This window comes from Taurulus bubalis, assembly GCF_910589615.1.
Source record: "Taurulus bubalis genome assembly, chromosome: 4".
NCBI lineage: Eukaryota > Metazoa > Chordata > Actinopteri > Perciformes > Cottidae > Taurulus > Taurulus bubalis.
In genome coordinates this window covers 20,622,207-20,648,052 of record NC_136592.1, presented here as the reverse complement: position 1 = coordinate 20,648,052, position 25,846 = coordinate 20,622,207, and the positions used below count along the sequence as shown (strand labels likewise).

The 25,846-nt window shown below is 42.4% G+C and overlaps 1 protein-coding gene across 1 annotated transcript; it reads right to left on the bottom strand.

Annotated features, from left to right (window-relative positions):
• LOC306735102 (semaphorin-4B-like) lies at positions 1–25,518 on the bottom strand (the record flags this gene model as incomplete). The annotated part of the gene is made up of 14 exons (XM_079216543.1): positions 1–773; positions 1,426–1,517; positions 2,024–2,181; positions 3,053–3,168; positions 3,365–3,575; positions 4,113–4,263; positions 4,718–4,899; positions 8,988–9,145; positions 9,667–9,783; positions 10,202–10,313; positions 12,558–12,656; positions 13,284–13,346; positions 13,747–13,907; positions 25,398–25,518. The coding sequence occupies 14 exons, from the start codon at positions 25,516–25,518 to the stop codon at positions 1–3; spliced, it is 2,514 nt and encodes an 837-aa protein (XP_079072669.1).
• Between the last annotated feature and the right edge of the window lie 328 nt (positions 25,519–25,846).

The following is a 25,846-nucleotide window of genomic DNA, read 5'->3' as shown; positions in this document are numbered from 1 at the left end:
TCAGACGATAGAGTCTTTGATCTCCGAGCCGAGCCTCACTCTGGGCCGAGGGCAGGTCGGCGAGTATTCCACGTGGCTCTCCTTCACGTTAAGCAGCCGCCTGTCGGAGGACTCGGAGAAGCTCTTGCTGTTGTCCGGCGAGGACTCGTGGGTGGGCGTGCTGCAGATGTAGTTGTCATTTAACGTTTGGTAGCCCTTGTGATCAGACGTGGAGACGGGGATGGTGTTACCGTTTAGGGGCAAGTTCTCAGCAGGCTTTCCCACAATTCTTGGCTTCTTCTGCTGCATGTTGGGGCACTCGCCCTGCTTCAGCATGGACTTCATATGATCTCGGTTCCTGTAGATGACGAACAAGGAGAACACCACCAGGGAGAACGCCAGCAGGGCGCACACCACAATCAATTCGTTCCAATACGTCTTTGTGTGGAGCTGCTCAGAACGAGACTCGCCAGGCAGGATAATGGTCTCCTCCTGCTCAATGTGCGGTGTGCGTGAGTGACCAATCAGAGTGGTGCTTTCCTGGCGGGGCTCCGCCCTCACACAGTAGTTGGCTAACAGCTGGCGGAAGCCCTCCTCTTCTGACCAGCACTCGTAGGTCTCCATCCTGTCGGCTTGTGCCACCACGACCAGGTTTCCCTCGGGGGTTGCATAGAGGAACTGGCTGGCGTCGTCACTGTAACGCCACCTTCTCTGGGCCAAGTTGGAGCGCAGTTTACAAGGCAGGACTCTGAACGTGTTGGCTGGGATTATAATGAGCTTGCATTGGGAGCCACCTACATATAAAACAACACAACATAAAAAACAACGTTGCTCCAAAGCACAAAACAATTCAGTTCAAGAAATATTGTACGAATTGCAAATGAAATAAGATGTTTTTATTCAGTCTGTTAAATATGAAGCTAGAGACTGTAAGCTTAGTTTAGCAAGAAGAATGGAAATGGGGAGAAACAGCTCGCCTTGCTTTGTCTTGAGGTAACACCTACCGAAACCTAAGCACACAAATACACTTCTTGTTTATTTGCAAGAAAAATAAAGTGTAAAAGACAAGCTGAGGTTTTATGCCGAGGAGGGAGAGGAGGGGCAGAGCCAGGCTAGCCATTTCCTGGCTGGAGCTTCATATTTAATGAATATTAAATATGAAGGCTATCTCAACCCATCAGGGGCCATCTCATACGGATAGCCCCTGGTGTGTTATCCGTATGAGATTTACATTGATGGTCTCTCGACTGTATCTCATTTATAAGTGGGCAGTAACTACATCACTGCATATAGTACAGTTTTGAAATCAAACTATAATATACATGAATTCTTACATACAGAACCGCTCACTTTTACCTGCCGTCATATAAACCTGCAACAACATGTGACCGGTTCTTCTCTGACTGCGTTACTGTTGTGGTGTCGATACAAAGAGAACACACTCACGAGAAGCTGCTGGTCTGGCAGATCTGGGGCTGGGAAACGTCCTGTTACAAATCGCTGACGTATCGGCCTCCTCCACATCCTGCTGCCAGTGACTGAGACAAAGCATACCAAACACAACAACAGGGTGAGGGATAGCAACTGTAATGAGAGGATCCTTGGATGGATGCACTCATTTGACTCTCCAGAGGTCTGTCATTGTAACACCTGTGAGTATAGCTTCATCACTATGACTAAGAGGACAATCTTCTTTTAAAAGCTTCTGTTCAAGCACGTAATGAGGAGCTTTGCATGCTCTTTTTTTTACGAGTTTGTTTTGGGTGCATGTTTACATCCAACTAGGGTTGCAATGGTATGAGATTTTCAACGCACGTTAACAGTCACAATTTTAATACTGAGGTATACCCCAAGGACAGTAAAAACCCTACATCCAACATAATAATATTAAGGAATGTAAAAATGCATGTTTATTGAAGAAGAAAAAACTAATCTATCAAGGTCGCTAAACTAACAAATACAGCCTGTGAGCTAAGGCAGATGAACAAATTAAAAGTAAATGTCTAGGAATTTTTTAGAGATTTGTGGCTGTGTGATTTCTCACCTGTCAGGTGGAGCCATCCTGACGTCACGACACAGACGTCCGGTCCAGGCGCAGTATGGGTCTCTGGACAACACACACTCTCCACAGCTCTGGTAGTTGGAGCAGTTGGCCACAGGGACCTCCACCAGCCCAGAGTTGGACGACACAAACAACAGACCCTGCAGAAGAGAAAAATATAAAAAATCTGTGAGAGTCTGCGTGAAACAAATTTATCATCAAAAAGGTCAAAGTGCAAAACGCAACTTCTGCTTTTGGTCACTATTTGTGATTCAGAAAGGGAAACCACGCTCAGACAATTAACTTCAGACAAACAGCGGAATATAACCAAAACAAAGTTCTAACTCTGGCCAGCTGTTCTTTTACTTGATGCCAGCCAAGTCATTTGACTGTAGTTAGAAACACATTGCAACAACATAAAGCTGTTGCTCTACAACCTTGTCTCCATTTTTATTAATTATTTTGCATTTGCATCACTTTTCAAACAGTATCTATCATTGTGTAGAAGACCTTTTATCCAGAAATGCATGTTCACCATGATGATTGTGAAGTTGATACTGACGTACAGCACACCTCAGTGTTCCCAAAAGTGCAGTCTATATTCAGACCATCTAACGCCATTAGATAGGCATCATGTGGATTATGTCTGTCTTTCATATCCCTATTTGGAGCAAAGAATATATACACAAAAAGTAACTCTGACTTTTTTTAAATTACATAATCGTAGATTGCAGTTTGGCTGCTTCGGCCCGGGAGAGGCTATTATGTAATAAAGAGCGACAGGTAATGAAATTCAGCTCTGGGGAAAATGCCAGAGAGGCCCAGAAATACTCTTCCAGACGGTGCCATAACTTAAAGGAAAACTGGAAAGAACATATCCATAGCCAATTCGTTCTCCGGTAAATCTAGCTCCTCCACATTATTATTATTACTTGAAAATGAGTATGAAAACAGTAAACATAACATCAAATATAAACTGACACAAAACTGTATGTTCTGGGTGTGTATTGAAATGAAAGAGTTGTGATTTACCCTCTGAGGATCAAGCTCGATGTGTTGCACTGGCTGAGGCTCAGGGAACAGAATCATCTCCTCTATGATGTGCATCTTATCGTTGGCATTGATGGCTTTATGGAGCTTTCCATCATCTGGAAGACAATGGGAACGAGTGGAAGTGACTTATATTGAAGGCAGGGGACAGTTTGTGGGGAATAAAAGCAACATCTAGTGTTTTAAAATGCCAAAAGTATAGTTTATGTTTTAAAGAAAAAATTACAAAAGCATACTCCCACTTTTTTCAAAGATTTATGGAAACTCACAAAATAACAAATCACTTGCTGTTACCTGTTCCGATGAAGAGCACGTCGTAGGCCCTCTCCATGCCTTGGATCTTGTGCACGGTGATCTGAGTGTAGCGCACGCTGCGTTTCAACAGCAGAGGAGCGCTGCGGATCACGTTGTCCATCAGGAAGTGGTCCTTGACAAAGTTGAGCACTTTATCAGGCATATGCAAGGACGACTGGATACCCATTTGCCTGGCGTGGTTGGTCACACACTGTGGGGAGTAAATTAGAAATGAATAATGAATCTCTGCTTATTCAAGTAGACCTGGAAGTACAAACATACAACGAGACAGGACATTGCATTGACCTGTATGTACCCTTTCTTTACTTATGAAGTGAATTCAGTTTGGGGTGAGGCATCGTTGGAAACAAAGATGATGCTTATGTACAATAGCAGACCTAGCTGATATAGACGTTTTTATAGTAATTTTAGCAGTTGTCACTACTAGTTTGAAGCTTTTTGGCATTTGCTTGGCTCCAGGGACTTGTGAAGATTTAAGCAGAAGATCATGAAGACAGTACTTTCGGTAAATAAAACGAGAACATCTGCTTTACATCAAGCTCACTAAAAAAAAAAAAATCAGTTTAGGGTTTAGTGGAAATGTTTTGTTGGCGACTATAATATACATTGTTTGTCCGTGTGATATCACAGATATTTGTGATGGTAAAAGAGACAAATACTTGTTGAATGAACAGATGCCCAGAGTGACGCAAAAGAAGTTGAATTGTATAGTTTCGGCACCACTCACCGCTCCCGGCCGTGGTTCTGGCACAGGGTGGTTGTACGTGTACCACTGCTGAGTCTCCCGGTTGACCTCTCGGTAGCGCCCGCTGAAGGCTCTCTCCACCTGTGCCATGGTGAACGCGCACACCGCTGAGCTGCCCGATGCTCCTTTGTTCCTGTGAACGCAAACACAATTTCAAGATCTACGTGGCTGATTGCATGTTCCCATTATTTTAACCAATACATCCTTTTTGCAGCTGTCACTTTATTCAGGAAACTGGAGCAGCAACTTCTCACTGAAGAACAGTTGTTGAGTGGGCGCTTGAATGATCTGCATATATAAACCTTTATTTTGTTGAAACAATAATTAGACATCGGGGTTGCATGATCTTGTGTTAGTGTTTAAGCTCATTACAGTTGCTCTAAATTCAGAGGAGCCAAGTAAGAAAAAGGCAACTTGCCAAGTTTGAGTGCAGATATTAAATAAAAACATGGTGTGTGTGAGCTGTGTTGATTAAATGGTGTATTTGTGCATAAACATGCGCACTCACAAACTGAAATCAGATTTGTCCGAGTGCCTCAATGGCACCGTTAAAGCGATCAGAACAAACTCCTCCCTTCGCTTCTTACCACTGCGAGGTGAAGACACCATAGAAGACGGTGCTCTCCCAGCTGTCCCCCATGGGCTTCAGGACAAACATGTCCTGGATGATGTTGAAGGGGAAGCCGTCATCAGGCAGGGAACACAGGAGCTGGGCCTTTAGGAAGGTCGTCCACTTTTTCTGCAGCACCCGTTCGCCGCCTTTATCACCCTGCAAACAAAGTATGTTATAATATGTTGCAGAATACTTTATGTCTCATGAAACTATCATTTATAAACACCATGTTGACTGTTAAGAAGAACATAACATGTCATTTACAGGGTGAATGAAGTTGACCAGAACTCAACACCCGGCTTAGAAAGATTTCTCAATTTCTCTTACTGTTGCAGCATATACTATCTATCTATCTATACATACATACATACACACACTTAAAGATCCCCTCCAGACACGTTTACGTTATTTATAAATGCTACAAATAATAACACACTGCAAAAAACCTCAGTCTCAATTTCCCAATTTGAATTGCTGAACACAAGATATCTCCTACTTCCTCCCTTAGTGTATGTGCACGGGACGCTTCAAGTTGCATACGCACGTGTTTAACTTGTGTAAAAAGGTGAGCACAGAGAAACTTTGCTCCTTCAGCTGAAATCAAACTCTTATAACATTATGCACACTGAAGCTCTAACATCCAGGATAAGTAACAATAAGCAAAATACTATTTTTGAGTAGAGGGGGACTTTACATATGCTGCAATATATTAGCCGTTAGAAAGGTCAGAGAAGACCTGCAGCTGCAATCCTTCTTTTTTGCTTTAGAGGATGCTGTTGAGGTAGCGAAATCTGAAAGTTGTTACTGTGACAGTTATGATTCTTTTTTTAGGGAGATAAACTGGACAAATAATCACAACCAACCACGATTTTATAGTTCTGATGCAAATCCAAGTATTTCAATCCTTTCCTTTGGTGCAGGATATGTGTGGTGCCTTTAAACCAAACTACAAAGGACATTTTTACAATAAAATGTGGGTAACAAAACAAGTTCACATAAAAGATGCATCAGCACAAAATACATGTTGCTCTGTGAAGGAGAGGAGATGTGAAATGGAAAATAAACAATGGCTAGTTATTAATTACAGCTTTGAAACCAGCATTGGTATATATTCACGTAAACAGTTATCAGACAACTTTGCGAGGACTAGCAATTATCTAAGCGATTGTAAACACACACCATCAGAGACTCCTCCCAAATACTGCAAGCAAGCTGGAAAACACAGGAGGAGCAAGAGGAGAAGGAGGAAGAACACAACCAAAACAAGTGGTCTCGCCCAATCTCAAGACGGTTTTCCTTCCTCGGACACAAACTATCTCATCAGCACGGCCTCTGAAGCCCAGAACAACTCCTACATAACGGCACAAGGAGTGAATCATCCTTGAGGAGATGATAACATGTAAAACTATATCTTCGCCCGCTTCCTCCTCTGCGTGCTGTAACACACAAACAATCATGTTGCTCAACGACGGTGAGGTGAAACCTCGCGGGACAGACGCACGGCCTGGGAGCCAATTACTAGGCTGTGGTAGTAGCCTGTCCACATAATGAGGAGACCACATTCCTGCTCTCTCAGCTGTTCATCGGCGTTGTTGCTGTGCTCCGCTTGTACTCTCAATAGCATCAACCACCCCCCCCCCCCCCCACCCGATAGCTGTCCTCCAAAAATATACTCGTTCTTTTGTCATGTATTACATCGCTCTCTCTCTCATTTTTGCCTTAAACCTCACATTTCAGATTCCTTATGTTTGTCAACCTGAAGTAGAGGAACAAGAAGTAAAGAAAACGGTGCCACACTGTTCAGAATCGGCCTGCTTTCCACAGACCCTCAGTGTGCACACCTGAATAAACAAAAGAATGAGGGAGTGGAAGAAGGGAGGGGGACAGATAGGAAAGAGGGGGAGAAAAAACAACTTCGGAAGCAGAATTACTTGGCAAACCCAAGTAAAACAGTAGTTAGACCTGCATGAACAAACTGGAAAAGGCTTTGATTTATCTCATCTGACGAGAAACTCGTCCTCTTTAAAAAGGTAGCGGAATGTCTGATGAATCAACACAACAGAAATATTTTAGATATCTAAATGAAAGCACACTCAAAGACATTTGGCCTTGGCCTGGTACATGGAGAGAAAAGGGAGGACATGTTTTCTGTCAGTCTGCAAGAGTGTGTTATAGATACTAAACCACTAACAGGGAGAGGCCTTCAAACCTCACCGTTACCTAAACTCTAATCTTCGTTCAGCACGTTCTGCTCTCTGAAGGAGTACAGGGCGCGTGTTCAGATGTGAGGAACCATTCTGAGAAAATAAAAAGGGTAAATATGGTGGAAGTTTGGATGATGTTAGCCTGCAGAAACTATGGGGCTGGTTTCTCAGGGATATTTTTAAATTTTGGAGAAGGGAGGGATATGAGGAAAAGACCCTGTGAGAGATGGACAGGTTTCATGCCGGTGAAAACAGCAGGAAGTTAGTTATTGTAGTTTGGCTCGCTCACCAACAAGACCAGCTGCGCCACACATTGTGGCAATACTGGTGCTTTAAAACCCTTAGAGCCTGATTGCTGCAATTTGTGTCTCTTTCTGAGTCATAACTCCGTCAAATCTAAATACACAAATATGATGTGCATATTTGATAATGGGAGTCAACATTCTTAATCACCAAAGTAATTCAGTGATAGTTTTCTGTCCATTCATGAGCATATTGAAAACAGAAACAGCTGATAGCTATGGCATACTTTAATGGTACAAATTTGCCAAAATGTAAACAAATCTAGCATCGTTACCAGTGGGTTCAAGTTGTAGCCCACAGCGTAACTTGCTGAATGCACACCCCAAAGCATTATGGGAACTGTAGTTCCGGGATGGGGTATAGTTGTCTGAATTTTGTCTGGAAGGACAGACCACGCTGTCAGTATAAAGTCTCATAAGAATAAAAAATGACTTATTACACTAGAAAACCTTACCCCCAGGCTATTTCCGATGTTTCCATGGCAACAATCATTGACGTCTGTTTTTTAAAAGAATAATGGACCCAGAATTCATGGCAAATTAGCTTTACTTAAGAACCTACACAGCTTTATGAGGTGTGGTGATAAGTGCTTGTCAATATGGGAACCTCCTATGCATTCATCTCAATACATTGATTTGGGGAAGTTCTGAAGCATTTCCCCAGTAAATTATGGAACAAACCACCTGCATCAATTCTGTACTGCCACAGAAAAGCATCTGAAAAGATGTCAGTCAGGAAAAAGAGGGCTGCTGCATTCCAGAGGTATAAAGGCACTTCGCAGGAGTAGAGGAAGCCATTCTTCTGTCTCTATTGCACAGCTCATCTGCAGCAAGTTGCCACAGTCTGTGGGCCTTTCTGTCAATGATTTCCATATATAGAACCCAGGAGGTGCATCGCCGGCTGCGAGAGGTGTCGCAGCACCGAGTGCCAGAGCCGAGTGCCAGAGCCGAGCAGGACTAAGTCATTAAGCTGTCACTTAAGATTACATGCTGTCTCCACGATTACTTACATTACTGCCTCCATGAACAAGAGACATCAGTCAGGGAGGGAAGCCGAGCGCATGTATATCAAGCAGCCGTTTAATTGATCTGATTACAGGTGAAAAGGGATAAAGTCTGCCGTTGATTATTCAGGGTGATCGACCAAACTAAATTCTCGAAGAGGAGAAGGAGGAGGAGGAGGAGGAGGAAGAGGAGAATGACGTCAGCAGTTTAAATGATGCGAGTAAATTCTGCAGTTGCTCCAGTTTGCATGCTTTGCCTGCAACAAATACCGGCCATATAGAAGAGTGGAAAAAGCATTTCATATTGCTGCGAAGCACCCTTGAATACTAATAATGCCTGCAAAGCTCAAGGCGCTGGTGGAGAAAGGCAAAGAGCTGGAGGGATGGACGAGTGCAGCTGACATTGTGAGGGAGAGGAGGAGATGACATTGCAGAGAAAAAGGGAGGAGAGGGGGGCGTGGTGAGTAGGAGCAGATGATTCCAGCAAGGGGAAACCAAATCTGTTGAAAACATGTTAGCACAGTCAAATAGAAAAAGCTTAACCGCGCCAGCGATATATTTCCATTGCATCGGCACAAGCATGACGTACGGTTAAATGTGGCCAAACGTGCTTTGACATGGGAGCGGTCCGCCTTGTTTTAGGGCAATTGTATCAGGATTAAGGAGAGGAAACTTGAGGCGCTGCTGTGCCTCTTACTTTTGCATGGCCATCTTATATAACGCAGGTGTCTTACCTTACACACGCGAGCAATCCGCGACACAATGGTGTTGTCAAAGAAGTCAAATTCTTTTCCCGCCTCGCTAAAGAAGAAGTAAATCTTGTCGTCGTCTCCCACGGGGTTTCCTACTGGCTGGCTTTCCTCGATGTAAGCCGACCCGACAAAGACCGGATCTGTTAAAAATAGAACAAAAACGCAAAGAAAACATGGTAGTTAGTGAGACACCTTCATCATCTACGCAAGGGGAAAGAAAATGTTGCATCACTTTTGCATCGTGGTCAATTTAAACTTTATTACGTCGTCATATTACATACATACATGAAATCTGCATTTAACCCCTACATAGCAATTTAGGGGCAGTGGGCTGCTGAGAAGCGCCCGGGGAGCAACTAGGGGTTCAGTGTCTCGCTCAAGGACACTTCGATATGCGAACTATGGGGAGACTGGGGATCGAACCGGCTACCTTGGGGTTACAGAACGACCACTCATCCCCAGGAGTTCACACAGTAAACTCTGGCAGTTTTGAAGTGCACGTGCTGCGACCGATAGGACCGGGCTCCCGCGATCTACGAGGGCTTGTCTTGCTCTCGGTCTGCTGCATTAGCGACTGAGCCTCGCTAATGACCGCTACTTTTTGGAGCTAATCTGCTCCGTTTGGTACGTAATGGAAGATGAGTAGAGATAGGAAAAATACCTTGCAGCCATTTTAAAGAGTTTTCCGTCTTCAGAGCAGTTCCCTGAACCAAACTCTTGTAAATGACTGGCTCATTCCCTTGGAAGTTGCTGACAGTACCAGTGTACAATTCACCATCTGGAAGAAAACAAAAAGGAAAGATTTTTTTTATTAAGAATTAGATTTTCCCATTAATTAAATATAATAAAAGTAAAAAGACAAGGTGTACAGGGAGCTTTCACAACAGATGAAGTCGGTTATAGTATAGAGTGAAATGAGAGCAACAAAGCGGACCGAGTTAAGGGATTAGACAAAAAAACAATTTCCATTCATATCCAGCTTAATTATTCACTAATTGCTTGTTAAAGAAGCTGAACACAAACAGCTGTTGGTGTCCGGCTGTTTATCAAAAGGACCGGCGCAGACAAACAACATTAGCAGGCACATTGTGGCTCCTTACCGAATCAAAGTAGCTTCATAAACAGCTCATAATAATACCTTTGCACGCCAAATGGTGTGACACGAAGAGGGGAAAAATGAGTGCATTACTACATACCAACAATGATGGCAGTGGATTTATACTCTGGATTAAAGGGGCAGCGGCTGCGCCCATCTTCCATCACGACCTCGCCCACTTCATCCCTCTCCAGTGTGAATGTTGACGTGTTCTGGAGACAAGACACGAAAAAGCAAATGTCCCTCAGGCCCAGTCCAATTAACTTACAGTCAAAAGTGAGCTCAGTGACCTCAAGCTCAGTCTCTCCACTTCTTCATTACAATATACACAGAACACTGACTTTAGGCAAGTTTGGTCACTTTGAGCACACAGTAGCTGTCTGTCTGGGTACTGTACGTCATAGGCAAGGCTGGTTTTATTATCATGAAATACTTCTAAAAAGACGAGGCTTGTTGAACAGATATTGAAGGAAAAGTGTATTTAATTTCTCTATGCCACAGAGCTGCTGTTTAAAATCACATCACCTAGCTTCACTGTTTACTATTACTATGAATACAGCTACAGTATATTGTGAGTCAACCCTGCATGCACTTTGATGTTGCCATAAATGCTCGCTAATGTGTATTAATCCCTTGCTCAAAATAGACTGTTTGCAAAAAAACCTACAGCAAACAGCTGTTTCATCATTTTTTGTAAGCCTTTACAAAAGAAATCTAAAAAGAAACTCAAAAATATATGTCATGAGTGAGACAAGCTGAAAGCATTAAGGGGCACACTTTAAGGGTCTTTTCATTGAATTTATTGACAATAATCAATTGCCTGGTACAAGGTATGTTTCTCAGGATCTGGCTTCAGGTAGTCTGTATTGTTTACACAGGTGGGGGAGGGAAGGGGGAGGAGATGAATTATAGGACTACACTGATGATAAATACAGATTTTATTCCAGACCTTGTTAATTAACGGCCACAGAACATGCTTTCAGTAATTCTAGGTGCCTGAGGCTGGTTGATGTACATCAAATAGTGTTTACTCAAGTGTATATGCCATGGAAATCTACAGTAAGTATGCAAGTCAATATTCAGCCTCTGGAAACAGTCGTATTACATCTTCTTTGGCAATTCTCAGTAAAAATTAAATAGTCTCAGGGTTGGGCTTTTAAACAGAGAGCCTGCGTTTACAAACAGCAGGCAGGGGTTTAAACATGTTGGCATTTATCAAGCTGGGAGGGTCAAATTAAAAGTGTGGGTGACGTCTTCAGAATACTCTTTTAGTCTGACCAGCAGTCCAAAACTCAAAGACCATTTTACGGTGACAGAGAAAAAGAAAATAACATTTGAAAAGCTGGAAACGGCAAATGTTTGGCATTTTTACTTGATACTTAAACAATTAATTGATTATGAGAATTGTCGGCTAATAATCTTAGACTGATCACCCAATTGTTTCAGCTATCTATCCTTTCAACTCATCTTAAAACAAAACGGACATGCCTATATTTTAGGGATTTGGTACTAAAAAGACAGATATTTTGTTATCAATAGATGATTCATGATTCCTATTAGCTTCAGCTAAGCTCAATGCACTTTTGAACACGGAACAAGGACCGCAGATTTCGTTTGACATTACAGCCAGTTACACTGAGCAATAAAGCACTCAATATTCAGATGGAAATGTAAGTATTCCATTAATATAGACATGAAAAAAAAACTTTCCAGACAGGACATTATTATTGCTCTCAAGATTGTTGAGTGTATCTTCTTGGCTTTAGTGTCTTGTTACTCTGTCATTAAACCCTCTGACACTGTTTTGAGAAGAGCTATGAAAATAAAACATTTATTAATGTTAATATTATGCATCTCAGACAGCGTCTGGGACACACACAGACAGAGTGTGTGTGAGTGTGTGAGTTGCTTGGAATCCCAGTTCAGGGCCTAAAGTCCTGCCAAGTGATATACAGTCTGAGAAGTCCTGTGTTTTTCTTTCACTCTGACGTCAAAGGGGAGAGTTTAATGCCCCGCTTTAAGAGCAGAGCTGTCGCCAAGCTTGATTCTCCCTCCCCCCCATCACTGAGATCAATGTCATCCTACTGCCGGTTACCATCACTCCAGATGTACTCCACTGCTAGATAAACAGATCTCCTGCTTCCCTCTTGCTGTAAACCACACAGCGTGTGTACCCCCTGTTGACTTGTCTGGCTAAAGTGCCTCAGCAGCATTTGGTTACGCTTGAATAACAGCAGATCCAATACGGACATGGTGACACACACACATGCACACACACACACACACACACACACACACACACACACACACACACACACACACACACACACACACACACACACACACACACACACACACACACACACACACACACACACACACACGCTTGAGTGAGTGGAGAAATTAAATCAACTCTTGGAAGCGAACTATAGGTATATTGAGAGGTAATTACTTACTATGTAGGCGCAAATAGGACTGAAGGCATAGGTGCCACACACATAGAGATGAGTGCTATTCAGCCGCAGGAGGATTTTGATGTAATTGAAGCAATCAGTCTGAATGGGGAACAAATGGAGAAAGTGTGAGGTCCATGAGTCCACAGAAGATATTCTTACAAATGAATGTATTTTTCTCAAGAGCTCCCTAAAATCTGTGCCTGGAATACTGGAGCTCATAATCAGAAGTAAATCTGTCAGAGCAAAAAGAAAAAACACTTCAGAAACTGTGAAACTAGAAAATTGTTCTCAAACGCAGTTGGGAAAACCGCCCAGCATCACACAGCAGCTGCCTGGTGGGCTTTCTGTAATACACAGACCAGAGTTGTACACGCAGTATAAAGATTACCAAGGTCTGTCACCTAGGGATACAACAGCTGGCATGACAACAAGGTAACAGACAGACAGAGAGCGAGACGCAGTGCACAGAAAAGAACAATTCCCTGGCGAGTGTGCACACTTGATGAATACATTTGTAACTGCTGGAAAGGTTTGTCAACACAGCACTCAATGCTCATTTCATCTTCTCACGACAAGAGTGAAACGATTCAGAGAAGACTGTAAGAAAAGAACAAACACCCTGTGAAAGAAAATCCATGCTCTCAATTTTGTCATTGTGCAAGTATCTTCCTGAGGCATTTCTGAATGTGGCGTTGTGCTGGACCAGTAAAAAAAAGTGCCTCTCACCTGCAGGTTCTTCCCTTTGAAGCTGCATTCTTCTCTTTTTCCAGCAGGAGTTCCCCACGTCAGCTGAAGATTAAAAATACACTTTTAGGGCGGCTGCGGCTCATGGATAGAAGGGTCGTCCTACGACCGCAAGGTTCACGGTTCAATCCCTGGTCGCCCCATAGTTTGCATGTCGAAGTGTCCTTGAGGAAGACACTGAACCCCCAATTGCTCACATACTGTAATAACATGTATGATCTAATATCAACATGTACACAAATAACTGGTGCGTGGTATGAAATAAACAAAATAACCGGTATTTCATTATGAACATTTTGCATTTACAAACTGCATTATTAACTCAGATAAAACTATTACCTAAAAAGTCTAAAAAATATATTTAGAAGTGAGAGTAAATTATCTGCCAGCCCACTTCGCTGCAATGTTTCCTCTGATAATCCACTTGGCGTGCTGACATACTCACGTTTTTCTGGAGCTTGGTCTTGCTGATGTCCGAGAGGCTGAGGGCAAACAGCGCCTCCCTGGCTCCGACGTACAGCATGTCGTCCTCCTGGCTGAGCAGCAAGGAGGTGTAATTGAAGACGCCGTCCACTGAGAATCTCTTGGCCGACCTCTCCTTTGCATCTGGGAGGAGAAAAAAAAAAACACACTCTGGAGATTATCATCACATAGCAGGACAGAACAGAGAGGAACAGACTGGTACAGCACATATCCTGATAGTCCTGCAAGAACAAGAACATACACAGAGTTGTGTTGGCCTTCTGAAGGGAGCCATACATTGAGTTGTATGTTGAATCCCCAAAAAAATACTTGTTCAGAGGGTAGCTCTGCGTTAATAAACAGACATTATTAAACCCCAAAACCACAACCGAGTACCACATAAACACAAAACAACTCCCACTCCAATGTGTTGGCCAAACACAAATATACGATCGAAAAAGGTAACAGCATCTGAACTCATGTTTTACTACTTCAAGTACTCCAAGGAAATATGTGAGTCTCCGTCACGGCCTCACAGAAAGCCACAAATCTTACAGGAAACAAGAACAAGGGGACAGACATCACATTACATCCGACACACAGCACAACACATCGTGGTGAGCCTCAGTCAAATCAATTTATGACACAAAGGAGGAAGCTCTCACTGAGCCTGTTGTCACTTCTGTACGCCTCAGTCCTGTCCTCTCGGTTTATCCCTCTCGCACAGCAGCAGCCAGCAGCTTCTGGAGCTCAACGAGAACGCCTGTGAGCCACGTTTACACTTTCCTCTGCTGGACGTCTCTCTCTCTGCTCTGCACTGGCAGCAGTGTAAAAAAACTCCTTCATTTTGCTGATCGCCAACCCTCTTCAAATGGATGCCTTTAGCAATGGGCCACAAGTCAAATTAGTTACCTTTTCCCACGTTCCTCCCTTCCCTGAAGCCTCAAATAGTAATAATGATTAAGTAGTGATTCAACATCCACGTTGCACCCTTTTAGGCAATTATCTTGGCATCAAAAACAAGCCAGGATCTTCTACTACAGAGGCATCAGCAGCAGTTTTTGTTTTTACTGCATGCCACTGTGAAAGTGCAGTTTCAAGAGGTTTGGATAATATTTTTGAAACAGGTAATGTCTCAGACAATTTCCAGTTTGACCTACTGTGTGATAACTTGCTCAAACGACCCAATATGAAAGCCAGCAAAGGCCTCAGGAAGTCGTGATTATGGTTTATTCAAGACCTTCAAGTATTGTGATCCTTAGAGAAACAATAGCTGAGTTTGAGTCCATGTGGATGTTATCACTTGATTTATATCAACGCGACTAACAATCTTCTTGAGGTCACCAAAGACATGGGATATGTGTAATCAAATATTTGTGCGTCTATTGCTTACATACTTCTTATCCTTTGCAGTTTTTGACCATTTTGTTTATCTATTGCCTCCCATTCCAAACATATTAAACACACTTGACGTGCTCCCCAAGCCAAAACACTGGGGGTCACGGACTCCATTTGCTTCTCCAAATATGATTACTGCTTCGTATCTGGAGTCGTCATCACCACTATTTGCTGCAGTTAAAACAGTTTACAGCATTTCCCTTGTGTATAACCAGCAAGCTGCTTTCAAATCAGACTTGTTCTGATAAGAAAAAAAAAAGAAAAAAGACACCAGCGGTAAGTTTATCTCCAACACTCCAGGTGGTGCATAATGCAAATGGTGCCAGTAAACAGCAATAAATGTTTACAACCCACGACCTAAACTTTCCAATATGCTCACAAACAAATGGTTCCTCCAACACTCAAGGCACTTTTGGCAGATGATCTCTTTCCCCTTGTGGGAGTGAAAAGCAGCTGCACAGGCCTAATCTTGTCCAAAATCAAATCGTAGTCCCTTTCCAGATCAACAGCCCTCTTTCTGTTTAAAACGTTGTGACATCTGGAGTTAATGAAGAGGAGGGCCTGGCTTTAAACTTCACTTAGGGGATACAAAATAATAAATACATTAAAAAAAAAACTTCCTTTTGTCATTCAGGATGGGAAAAATGTAAGTTCTGATGTGAAGAAGCAGAGGCTGGTTTTTGATTCGATGTAAATGCTCATAAAGAGAGCTATCCTCGGTCCCAGATGACCCTGCTGATGGCAGACAAAGGAGTGCCATCTCTCCTCTCAACAGGGGAACATATCATAGCTTGACTGCCATGGCTCCCCTGGGTTTTGGCTATTTAATGGAACCCAAAACAGCCTTCCTTCAGCATATTAAAACTCCCTGACATAAATCACAGTGACATCCTTTTAGACAGACAATGGCATAACGAGCAAAGGCGAGCAAATTCAAGGAACTTTTACTCAGAGAGCGGTCCGAGACTACTTAGTGGGTCTGTGTGTGTGTGTGTGTGTGTGTGTGTGTGTGTGTGTGTGTGTGTGTGTGTGTGTGTATTGAGGTCGGGGTACTGAGTGGTAGTAGTGGTAACTAGGAAGATTTGATTGAGATGTTGACCTATAAAGAAACATCCAGACAAGGGCAGAAAATGTTATTTTCAAAGCACTCCGAAATGGATTTCTGATAAGAGCAGAAGGTCAAGCCAGTAACAAACGTCAGTTGTGTCAAGCTGCAGCGAATTCCAGCAGAAACTCACGACTTTCTCTTTTTTCATCTACAGCCGTTGGTTCTCTGGGAGATTTTTTTACACTCTCCGATGCAGTGTGCTTTGACATGCTTGCAGCAGAATGCCGGGCATCAGCAGGCCGTTTCGCAGCCAGGCACTGGGTGCATTCATCACCCGCCTGTTTAATCAGTCGGCTGTCACCAAAACCGGGGCCCTAAACCTCTGCTAATGCTCATCACATCACACCTTCCATCAATATGGCTGCTTTATTGCTGGCTTTTAACATGCTGAATTAGTTAGTAGCACAGATTCTTTGAAGTCAAACTGTGTATATTTGCCTCATTTCTCTGTGGTTATGAATGCCTGCAAGCTGCAAAATAAATTGGCCAATGGTCTAAACCAGAGCGCAGCCGCACAATTCAAAAGATGCATTGTTTGAGAGCAGAGCAGGGTCTGCATGACATACTGACATTTAGGAAGTGAATGTCTTTGCTCCACTGGCACGTAATAACTCCTCAGAAATTAATTGGTTGAAATTCAATGTTGGCAGTGTATTCATTCATTGTGATGTTTTTTTTTTTTTTCAGTGGAGGTAAAGATGGCAGGAACAAATCATAGCACGGAGGATTTCAGAGAGCAACTGCTCTGATCACAGAAATGTTTGTGAGAGAATCAGACTAAATCTGTGCACACACGATGAACAGCTACAAACGTCTTGAATTAAAACAGAGACACGTGTAGAGATATTATTAGTTATATTCCCCGCATACAGATGCTAGTGTTAATGTGAGCTGCCTTACTGATAATGCAACATGCAATAACTAATAGGTGCTCGTCTGCTGGCAGATAAACAAGATGCCAAAGAAAACATTTAAACCAGATATAACATCTTAATTTGGGAGCTTTAGAGGAATTGGTGCCAAGATTGTGTTACATTTGGATAGAGCCAGGCTTGCCATTTTTCAGTCTTTATTTATATACAGTACGCTTTACACGGCTGCTGGCGCCACTTTTACTATAAATGCTGTTTATTTTCTCATAGTTTGAGACATAAGTGGCTGTATACTCATAGATATAAAAGTGAGTGCTCTTGAGATATAAAATGCTTATGAATCGTCAAAAATAATTAATGATCCAGACACATAAACAAAATCTTCTTTTAGGATTCTGGATAGCTCAGTCAGTGTTGAGACCTCCAAAATAGCACAGCGACATCAATTAAGATTTCCTCTGAATCCCTTCATTCACATCACAGCTGAGAGTATTCAGTGTGCGCTTACTCACCATTGAGGTAACTAAGATATCATCAGACGGTGCCGGCTTGCAGACACAATGTCACAGAGAAATAAAATACATGCCAGCACATTGGCAGGCATCATATTTCAGAGAAAGATCAAACTATTTTTTGAAGGTTTAATAGTACTCCAAGGGTGGGGCGATTGATTGACTGCTTAAACGCCTGCCAAGACACTCTTAAAAGCCGTCACTGTAAACATGCCCCAGATTTGCTAAAGCAGTGTGAGCCAAGTCACAAGACAAGGGGGGCAACGGGGACAGAGGGGTTCGCTTGTAGCTGGACGAAAAAAAAAAAAAAAAAAGGAGAAGAGAGTGTAGCACAGTTGATATTAATCTCACACAAGCTCTGCTTATCTTACATGCACAACATATATTTATCCCCCCAAAACAGCATCCATCTCTTCTCTTTGCAAGCGGATGCTAAACAAGAGTGCACCGCTTCAAGGCTCTCCGTTTGACAGGATTTGACAATGGACTTGATAGCGGCGCAGGAGCTCCTGACAGAAGCCGACAGGAGTCGCTTCAAGGTCATCGCAGCACTGAACCACGTGATATTTGGGAAAAGTGATGGTTATTTCATTGTCTGTGACTACTGGCAACCAAGGGCTGCTGCAGTATGCAGAACACCCTATGACGAGGAGGCAGACTGGCTTGGAGCAAACTTCACATATTTCCTTTCCATCTTAACACGAATATTTTACCCAGTCTTTATTAAGCCGTCAAAGAAATCACTGGGGTTACGCGAGTGGATTCTGTTATATTTAAAAACTCCCAAATTAATGTACAGTGAGTAAAAACTCTACAAAAGCTGATAGACAAAGACAGAGAAAAATCACACTTTACTAGGTTGTCAATAAAAGCTGTCAGCACTGGCTCAGTTGAAGTGCGACACCCAAGGCCGGGCAATAACGGCTCACAGATGTGTTGTGTTGTTGGTAATCACTGGAAATGATGGTGTGGCTTTGCTGCAATGGTGTGCACTGTATGTGTGTGCAAGAGTGTGTGCAAGAGTGTACATCATACTGAGAGACAGCTGCACCTTGCAGATAATAACCAGAGCCTGACAGTGTGTAAGTGCAGTGTTTGCTGTGTGTGAGGATTATGCAGCAGAAAGGTGCCACATGGTTACATGTGCAGGCTCGGAATCAGGGCAACAACAAAAACAAACAAAAAACATGAAATGACTGAATATTTGTTAGCAATGTCGAACACTTGCGTAGAATTCCAGGAAATACTGGAAAATATCCTCTTTAGCCCTATAGAAAAAACAGCACGAGTGCATTAAACGCTGAATACCTCTAAAAGCAAAAAACAGGGGTCTGACAGAGACGTGATGCGCTGCACTGTAATTATTGGCTCTTAGGTGTCATCCTGATGCACTCTAGATTTGGCACGCACCCACCCAACACTCAAAGCAGTGGAGCGATGGAGCGCGATGGTCTATCACGGCTGAAAGCTTACAAAATCCTGTATATTAGCGAGGCGAGACACTCTATGTGGTATCTTAGTGGGTTATTCAAACACAGGCTGTAACAGTGAGAGGGAGACGGATAGTTGGTATAATTTCCTCACACATACAATTCAAAATAGACGTGCCTGTGCTCGTCATGTGTGGGATGCCTCTCTCTCCCCCGCTCTCCCTCCCACCCTCTCTCTAAAGACAGTAGATGTCACAGGAATCTGATGCACACAGACTCAGGTTTTTAAGATATGTATATTTTTGGGGCCTTTAATAAATGGAAAATTAATCTACCAACTTTCGTTGAGCCTTCCGAGCGTGTTAATGGGGTTTAAGTTATAATCTATTCATTTAATTTATGGTCAGCATTTCTCAAAGCATTAGTGATTCAATGTATTTTCAATCTGTAATTTACTAAAATAGTTTTAGGGACGTTCATTTAGAATTTTAAAGGAGCCGTGCAACGAGTGTACAGTTTATTTGTCGATCAGTGAACGCTACAACTCATGAACAGAGCCTTCCACATTGTCAGCCAGCCACCTGCAACCTGCTGATTAAAGTGGATCGGGTTAGACCCAAAGTTAGAAACTCCGGCTGAGGCGCACTTATGATTGGCCGACCTTTAAGGTGGACCAGATATTCTTCTTTCAGCTTACAAATATATATATATTTGAACCGTTTAAAGTTACTAGGAACTTCCATTTATGTCCATTTTGATAGCTTCTTTTGGACAAAAGCGGTAGAATTAGAGTCCCTTCATATAGCAACTTCAGCAGGGTCCGACAGTCTACTCCAGTCAGTCCTGGTTCTGGTTCTCCCAAGCCTCCCTTACATCCAGCTGTTGCCAGATTAACGTTTTTTAGGATATTAACATCCTTCAGCAGGAGTTTTCATTGTTATGGCCGGGGCCCGCTATTCTCGCATAGGGGGAATTGAAATTACATTCATGCAAACGAGAGATCCACAGGAAATTATGCATGAGTGTAATCCAGCATTCCTGTTTGCAGCACTGCTGAATCTGTATTAAGTTACTGCTTATGCAAACTCAACATTTCTACACAAAGCGGCTTTTATTGTGAAGCATATATTTTTTCCCCATCAAAAATGTAATTTTCTGCATTCTTTTGAACAGATACACCAGCTGCTCTTTCTAATAAAGTAGTTGTTCGAGGAGCATTCGCTCTTGATGAAAAGCTTAATAATTGCAACTTTAGCGAGGTATCCGACTTTCCAGAAAGATTGCCTTGATGAATGACATTATGTCTATGGCTCAGCCAAGTAGACTTTAAGAGAAGAAAAATCCAAATCCAGCTGGCTTGCACATGCTTACAGATGGTTTCTGCTACAGCTAGAATCCCATCAAAGTACACTTCGTAATCTCTTCTGCCATTTGCTAGCTTGCACACTTGTCGATTTTTAGGGCACCAGTGGAGCTCTGTGCAGTTTACTAAGTGCAATCACTTGGACTGGCATGTGTTGAAGGCCTTTAAGTGTGACCACAGCATGCAGACACAAACCTCTACTGTGTGTGTGTGTGTGTGTGTGTGTGTGTGTGTGTGTGTGTGTGTGTGTGTGTGTGTGTGTGTGTGTGTGTGTGTGTGTGTGTGTGTGTGTGTGTGTGTGTGTGTGTGTGTGTCTCTCTCTGGAGAGGCCCTTGATGAGAAGAGCAGGAGCACAGAGTCTGCTGCTCTCTACTCATCCACCACAATGTAAAGTAGTAAGGACGAGAAGTGGTCAAGCACTTAGGTTTTACGCACCTTGCTAATGGTTAACACACACACACACACACACACAAGTGCTACACCTGCACTCAAAAATCAATCAGACTGATAGTGTCTGATTTTACAGAAATCCTAACTGAATCCTTCAAAATCAGTCTATATAACATACAGCCAGGCCTCGGGCCGGGCGGACACAGACACACAGACACACACATTAACATACTGAAACGAAATCAGGAAAGTTCTGACTCTTAATGAAAGATACATGAGATGACTACTTTTAACCATTTCAGTTCTGCCTCAACTCAAACGTGGGGTTGTTGGTTTCAGATAATGATGGTGAGTAATATTGATATATTTTTTTATATAAGTGCATAACATTTTTTATTTCATTTTTCATTATCTGTATCAACTTAGTATGCTGAGTTTTACAAATCATCAACACATTGTAGTCACTTATCAGAATTACACAAATAAGTTGATCAAAACATGACCTACTGCAGCAGTACTACTTCTGCAATACAAAGAAAATGTACATCTTGGACAGAGGGACGCATTTACACCTTTTTGACCACTTGAGGAGTTTTGAACAATCATTTTAAATCCGTTTTGAATGGCCTATGGATGCATTTGGATTTCGCTTTTTTCAAGATCAAATAGCTCTCCGAAGACACATCAAGAAACAAAGAGTAAATGGCATCAAAGCTCCATTATGTGGTATTTTATAGAAAAGGAAAATTATTTTTTACAGCAACGTGGACATTGAAGTGTGACAGATAACATTCGTTTGTGTGTCACAATAAAATGTGATGTTGTGGGATTTGATTCACAGCTAGAAGCGCAGAAACCATATAAATCATTCGTGCTTCATCATACTATGAAAAGTTCAATTCAGTCGAAGTCAAAAAAAGTGGGGTTCTTTGTGTCACAGTAAGTGTAAAACAGCAACAACAAAAATCTCTGCTGAAAGATGTTAATAGCGATGAGTCAAACAACATTTTAGTTTTGGACAAATCCACACTGCATCCCAGCAATCCCCAAAAATATGTAATGACTCTCTGAACCTCGCATTCCTCTCTGTCCATCTTAATTAATAGTTGCACGTTTATACCTCGCTGCTCGCCATTGTCTTCAAATCAAATGTTCCTGATTGAAATCTGCAAAGACGGAACTTTTCTGTACATTCCCTGAAGCGTGCAAGTGATGAAGCCATTACAGCGTCTGAAACAGACTGAGTTGATGTGCTGTAATTATGCTGCATTGTTACGGCTGTTATGGCATTATGTCCAGGCACTTGTGAGTGCCACCTCTGCTGGAAGCCTCAGACCGCTTTTCTTTCAGGATCGGGGGTGTGTCCTTGCCGGGTTTTAGGTGGGCATCGGAGCATGTCACGAGCATTTGGCTTGACCCCCCCCCCTCTCGTCCGCCCCTCCTCTGTTTCTACACTACAATCCACACACTGCCAAGGTCACTGGATTAGCATGCATGAGAGAAAGCGCACAATATTCGCCGAGCATGAACCAAACGTAAACAGGAACGGACACTGAGTACACAGAGCATACACAGCATGCTCCGGAGCTCCACTTAAAGGGACATTTGGATTTGCTTCTTCACTAGCAGCCTGCGTGAAAGTAACACAACTGAAAATATTTCCTTCTGATCTGAATATGTCCATTGTTATACATTCAGTACATTTCCAACAAATCTTGTAAATACAATAGTAACTGACAGTCTCTGTATGCACTTGTGAAGCTGTGGGTTTAAAATCTGGTTGACGTGAGCTTTGTTGTATAAAATGTCTTCTCTCTTGTAGGAAACCTGTCACTATATCAAACTGACCTGATAAAAAGACAGATTTGACTGATTATTTCTGACTAACGACACATATTGTTCTAAATGTCCCTTTCATGGGGGAGAAAAAGAGGGCAAGAAAATTGCACATAAACACCAAATTGGTGGACAAAGTCATTCAGAATACATAAGATATGTACAGGTACACTGATGAATCACAGCAGAAGAAGAGTGACATACAATACAGTGCATGCACTCAAACCACACCTTTGAAAAACAGCTCATTAATGTAAACTGTTCTTCGTAAGTGCAAGACTTGAATTTCTCCGTCATGTTCCAAATGAAAGAAATAGAAAAGAGGAAAAACAAATCCTCTCCCCAGCGCATATCTGGAGAAAGACAGTAACATCCTGCTTGAGATGTTTCTGATAACCAACAGTGATACATGCCGCATGCCTAACCGATGCTTGCTGCCTTAAGTCCCATGATCCTTTGTGCTCGACTCTCTGCACAAGAGCCGTAAGGAAAAACAGACAAGGCTCTCCCACTGCAGCGACCACAAAAACCTCCACTCACTACACACGAGAGATTAGCCTGCTCATTAGGAGAGAAGGAAAAAGCGAGAGGAGAGGGAAGGAAGGAAGACAAAAAGAAACAGGGACGCCTTTCCAGGAAAAAGGCCATGTTGAGGGAAGGGTCCTCTCGAGAGAAAACAGTTTCGGTCCCCCCTTTCCTCCAGACTATACAAACCAGAACGGAGGTTTACAACGGTGACCTGCTTTACATGTTTTGCATCAATGGCGGGGGTTGAATTGAGGCTAGTTTAGAAACGAAACGTTTAGCATGTCAGTGATGCTGCAGACCTTGTTTATGCAAAGCTGTACTCTTAATGAATAGGACACGATCAGTGTCGGTGGCGCTTAAATACGATTTTCTACGCCCTATTATCAGCTGAAAAGCATGTCGTCTCACACTACTACTTACGCTCGCCAGTTGAGAAAATCTCAATAACTAACTGCTTCCGTCAAAAAAACATGAAATTTAGATTATGAACGCTGAATGGAGCAAAGGAAAAAAGGAACATCAGTGATTTTCAAAACACTTTGCTGGGAACCAGCTTTGAGCCAATTTAGTTCTTTGAGAAAAAGTTAAATGGCTCAAGTTGTTCTTGCGTAGGAGCGATGCCAATTTTGAGATGGTGCATGTCAATTATCGCATGACGCCTTGCTGAGTTGGCTGAGGAGGGAAGAAAACAAGCATTAGATTGTTGTTTTCAGAAGTAGGAACTTCAATTTCAGACAGGTAGTGTTTACAGGAGCCATCCACACAGGCCTGTTCTTTGGTTGCTGCTGGATCAGCATATTTGCCTGTTTGAGCAATGTAGCAAAACAAAGATGAGGACAGGATGAAAAATACATTGTAGGAGCCAGAGAGCTACTTTTTTAGAATCCACTGTAAACTGTTCTTTTCCCAACAGCTACAGAAAAATAGCCGTTTAGCAACACTTCCCCTGATAGTCAATTTTCTAAACAGCATCCATATTTCTCTTTGCCCTCATTTGTCATACGCTCCCAGAATGCATCAATAAATTACCAAAAAGCTGTTAGCTGAGCAAATAGTAAAAAACAGCAGTGTGCTTTTGTATTATAAAAGCTTAATCCACAGTCATTATAATAAGAGGAGTGCTGCAGTTTGTGTGGATTAATTACATGCAATGATGAAGTCAGGTGCAAAAAAGGTCTTCCATTCAATCAGTGGATTTGTGAGATAAACTGTTGCATTCAGCGGTACAACACCAGCAGGTCAATTAGCAGCAAGAAATGGAGAAAAGACCATGTGCTTTTAAACAAGGTACAAACTACGAAGGTAGACTATATGCGCTGCAGAACACAGGCCCCAAGTTTTTGCACTGTTTCTTTTGTCTGCGCCAGAGAAACACTTTGAGGAGCCACACAAGTGATAGCTAATATACAAAAAACATATAATTGCATGCATTTATGAGAAGTGGTGCTTGTAGTTCAGGCCTCTTCAAGTTGGCACACGTACATTTGAGTCTGCAAGTACTCGTGGTCTCTGACATGCGTCTGTGAGTGCATTGCTGCAAAGATTGCGTCACCAACCTTTGTTGGTTTTGATTACCGTTGACCTAAAATTACATTACGAGGCAAAACGTTAAGATCCTCACCTGTTAATAATCCATGTTGAAGACATGGCAATAAAGAAACAGTTGTTTTATTGCAGCGTTGAACTAGTTAGTTCTAGTTCTTGGTATGAATTAGACAGGGGAAACTGTAACAGACATTTGTCTCTAACTAGTTAGCTGGACAAGCTAATGTTTGCATTTTACATTAGAGCAGATTAACAGAATATTAAATCCATTCTGCACATTTTTTCAGTATTTTGTTTTTTGAAAGGATAAAAAGAAGAAACCATCGCTCAAACTACTTTACACACACACTGGAGCAAGGAATCTCTGTCCTTTGCATATCTAGATAACCATTCACCAATCTACTTCACACTGCATTTCTGGGGACCCGAGGACATGCAGTTGGTACAACTTGGACATGTGACATATTCAGTATTAAATAATTTTGAATAAACAAGCGATAGCACTCTGTGCAGCAGCGAGCATGGGGCTTCAGGGCTTTGTGGACTGAGTCGAGCATGTTATCGTTACAAACAAATAAACATTTGACATGTCTTTTACAGTGCTTAGCTGACACTTTTGTAAGGTATAACTATTGTAAGTATTTTGACTTACTGTAAGAGAAACTGATGCGTGGTGTGACATCGTCCTCAGTCGCCGTCAGTGATTGGAGGCAGATAGCCAATAGCAGCGCAGCAGCCAGAAGACAGTGGACAGTCGCAGCTAATGTCCACATGGTTGCCTGATCCTCTCACACAGACGTACACAAATGCACACAGTTTGTTTTAAAATTCCTTGGAATTCATTAAGCCTCCCTTGACTGTGCAGATCTTTATTTTCTCACTCCCATCTTCCTGCAGGCTGAGGGGGAGTGAACGTGTCCTTGACTTGATTCTTGTACTCCCAGTGGTCCTCACACACAGTTAGCAGGCTCTTTACACAGAGAAGAGGGATCCTTTCTGGATTAAAGACCGCTTGTTGTCATCTACTCATAGTGATGATCAGCACTACGATTCGACCAGTGGCCATTCAGTAAAAGTCATTTTCATTCTGTGGAGAGAAGA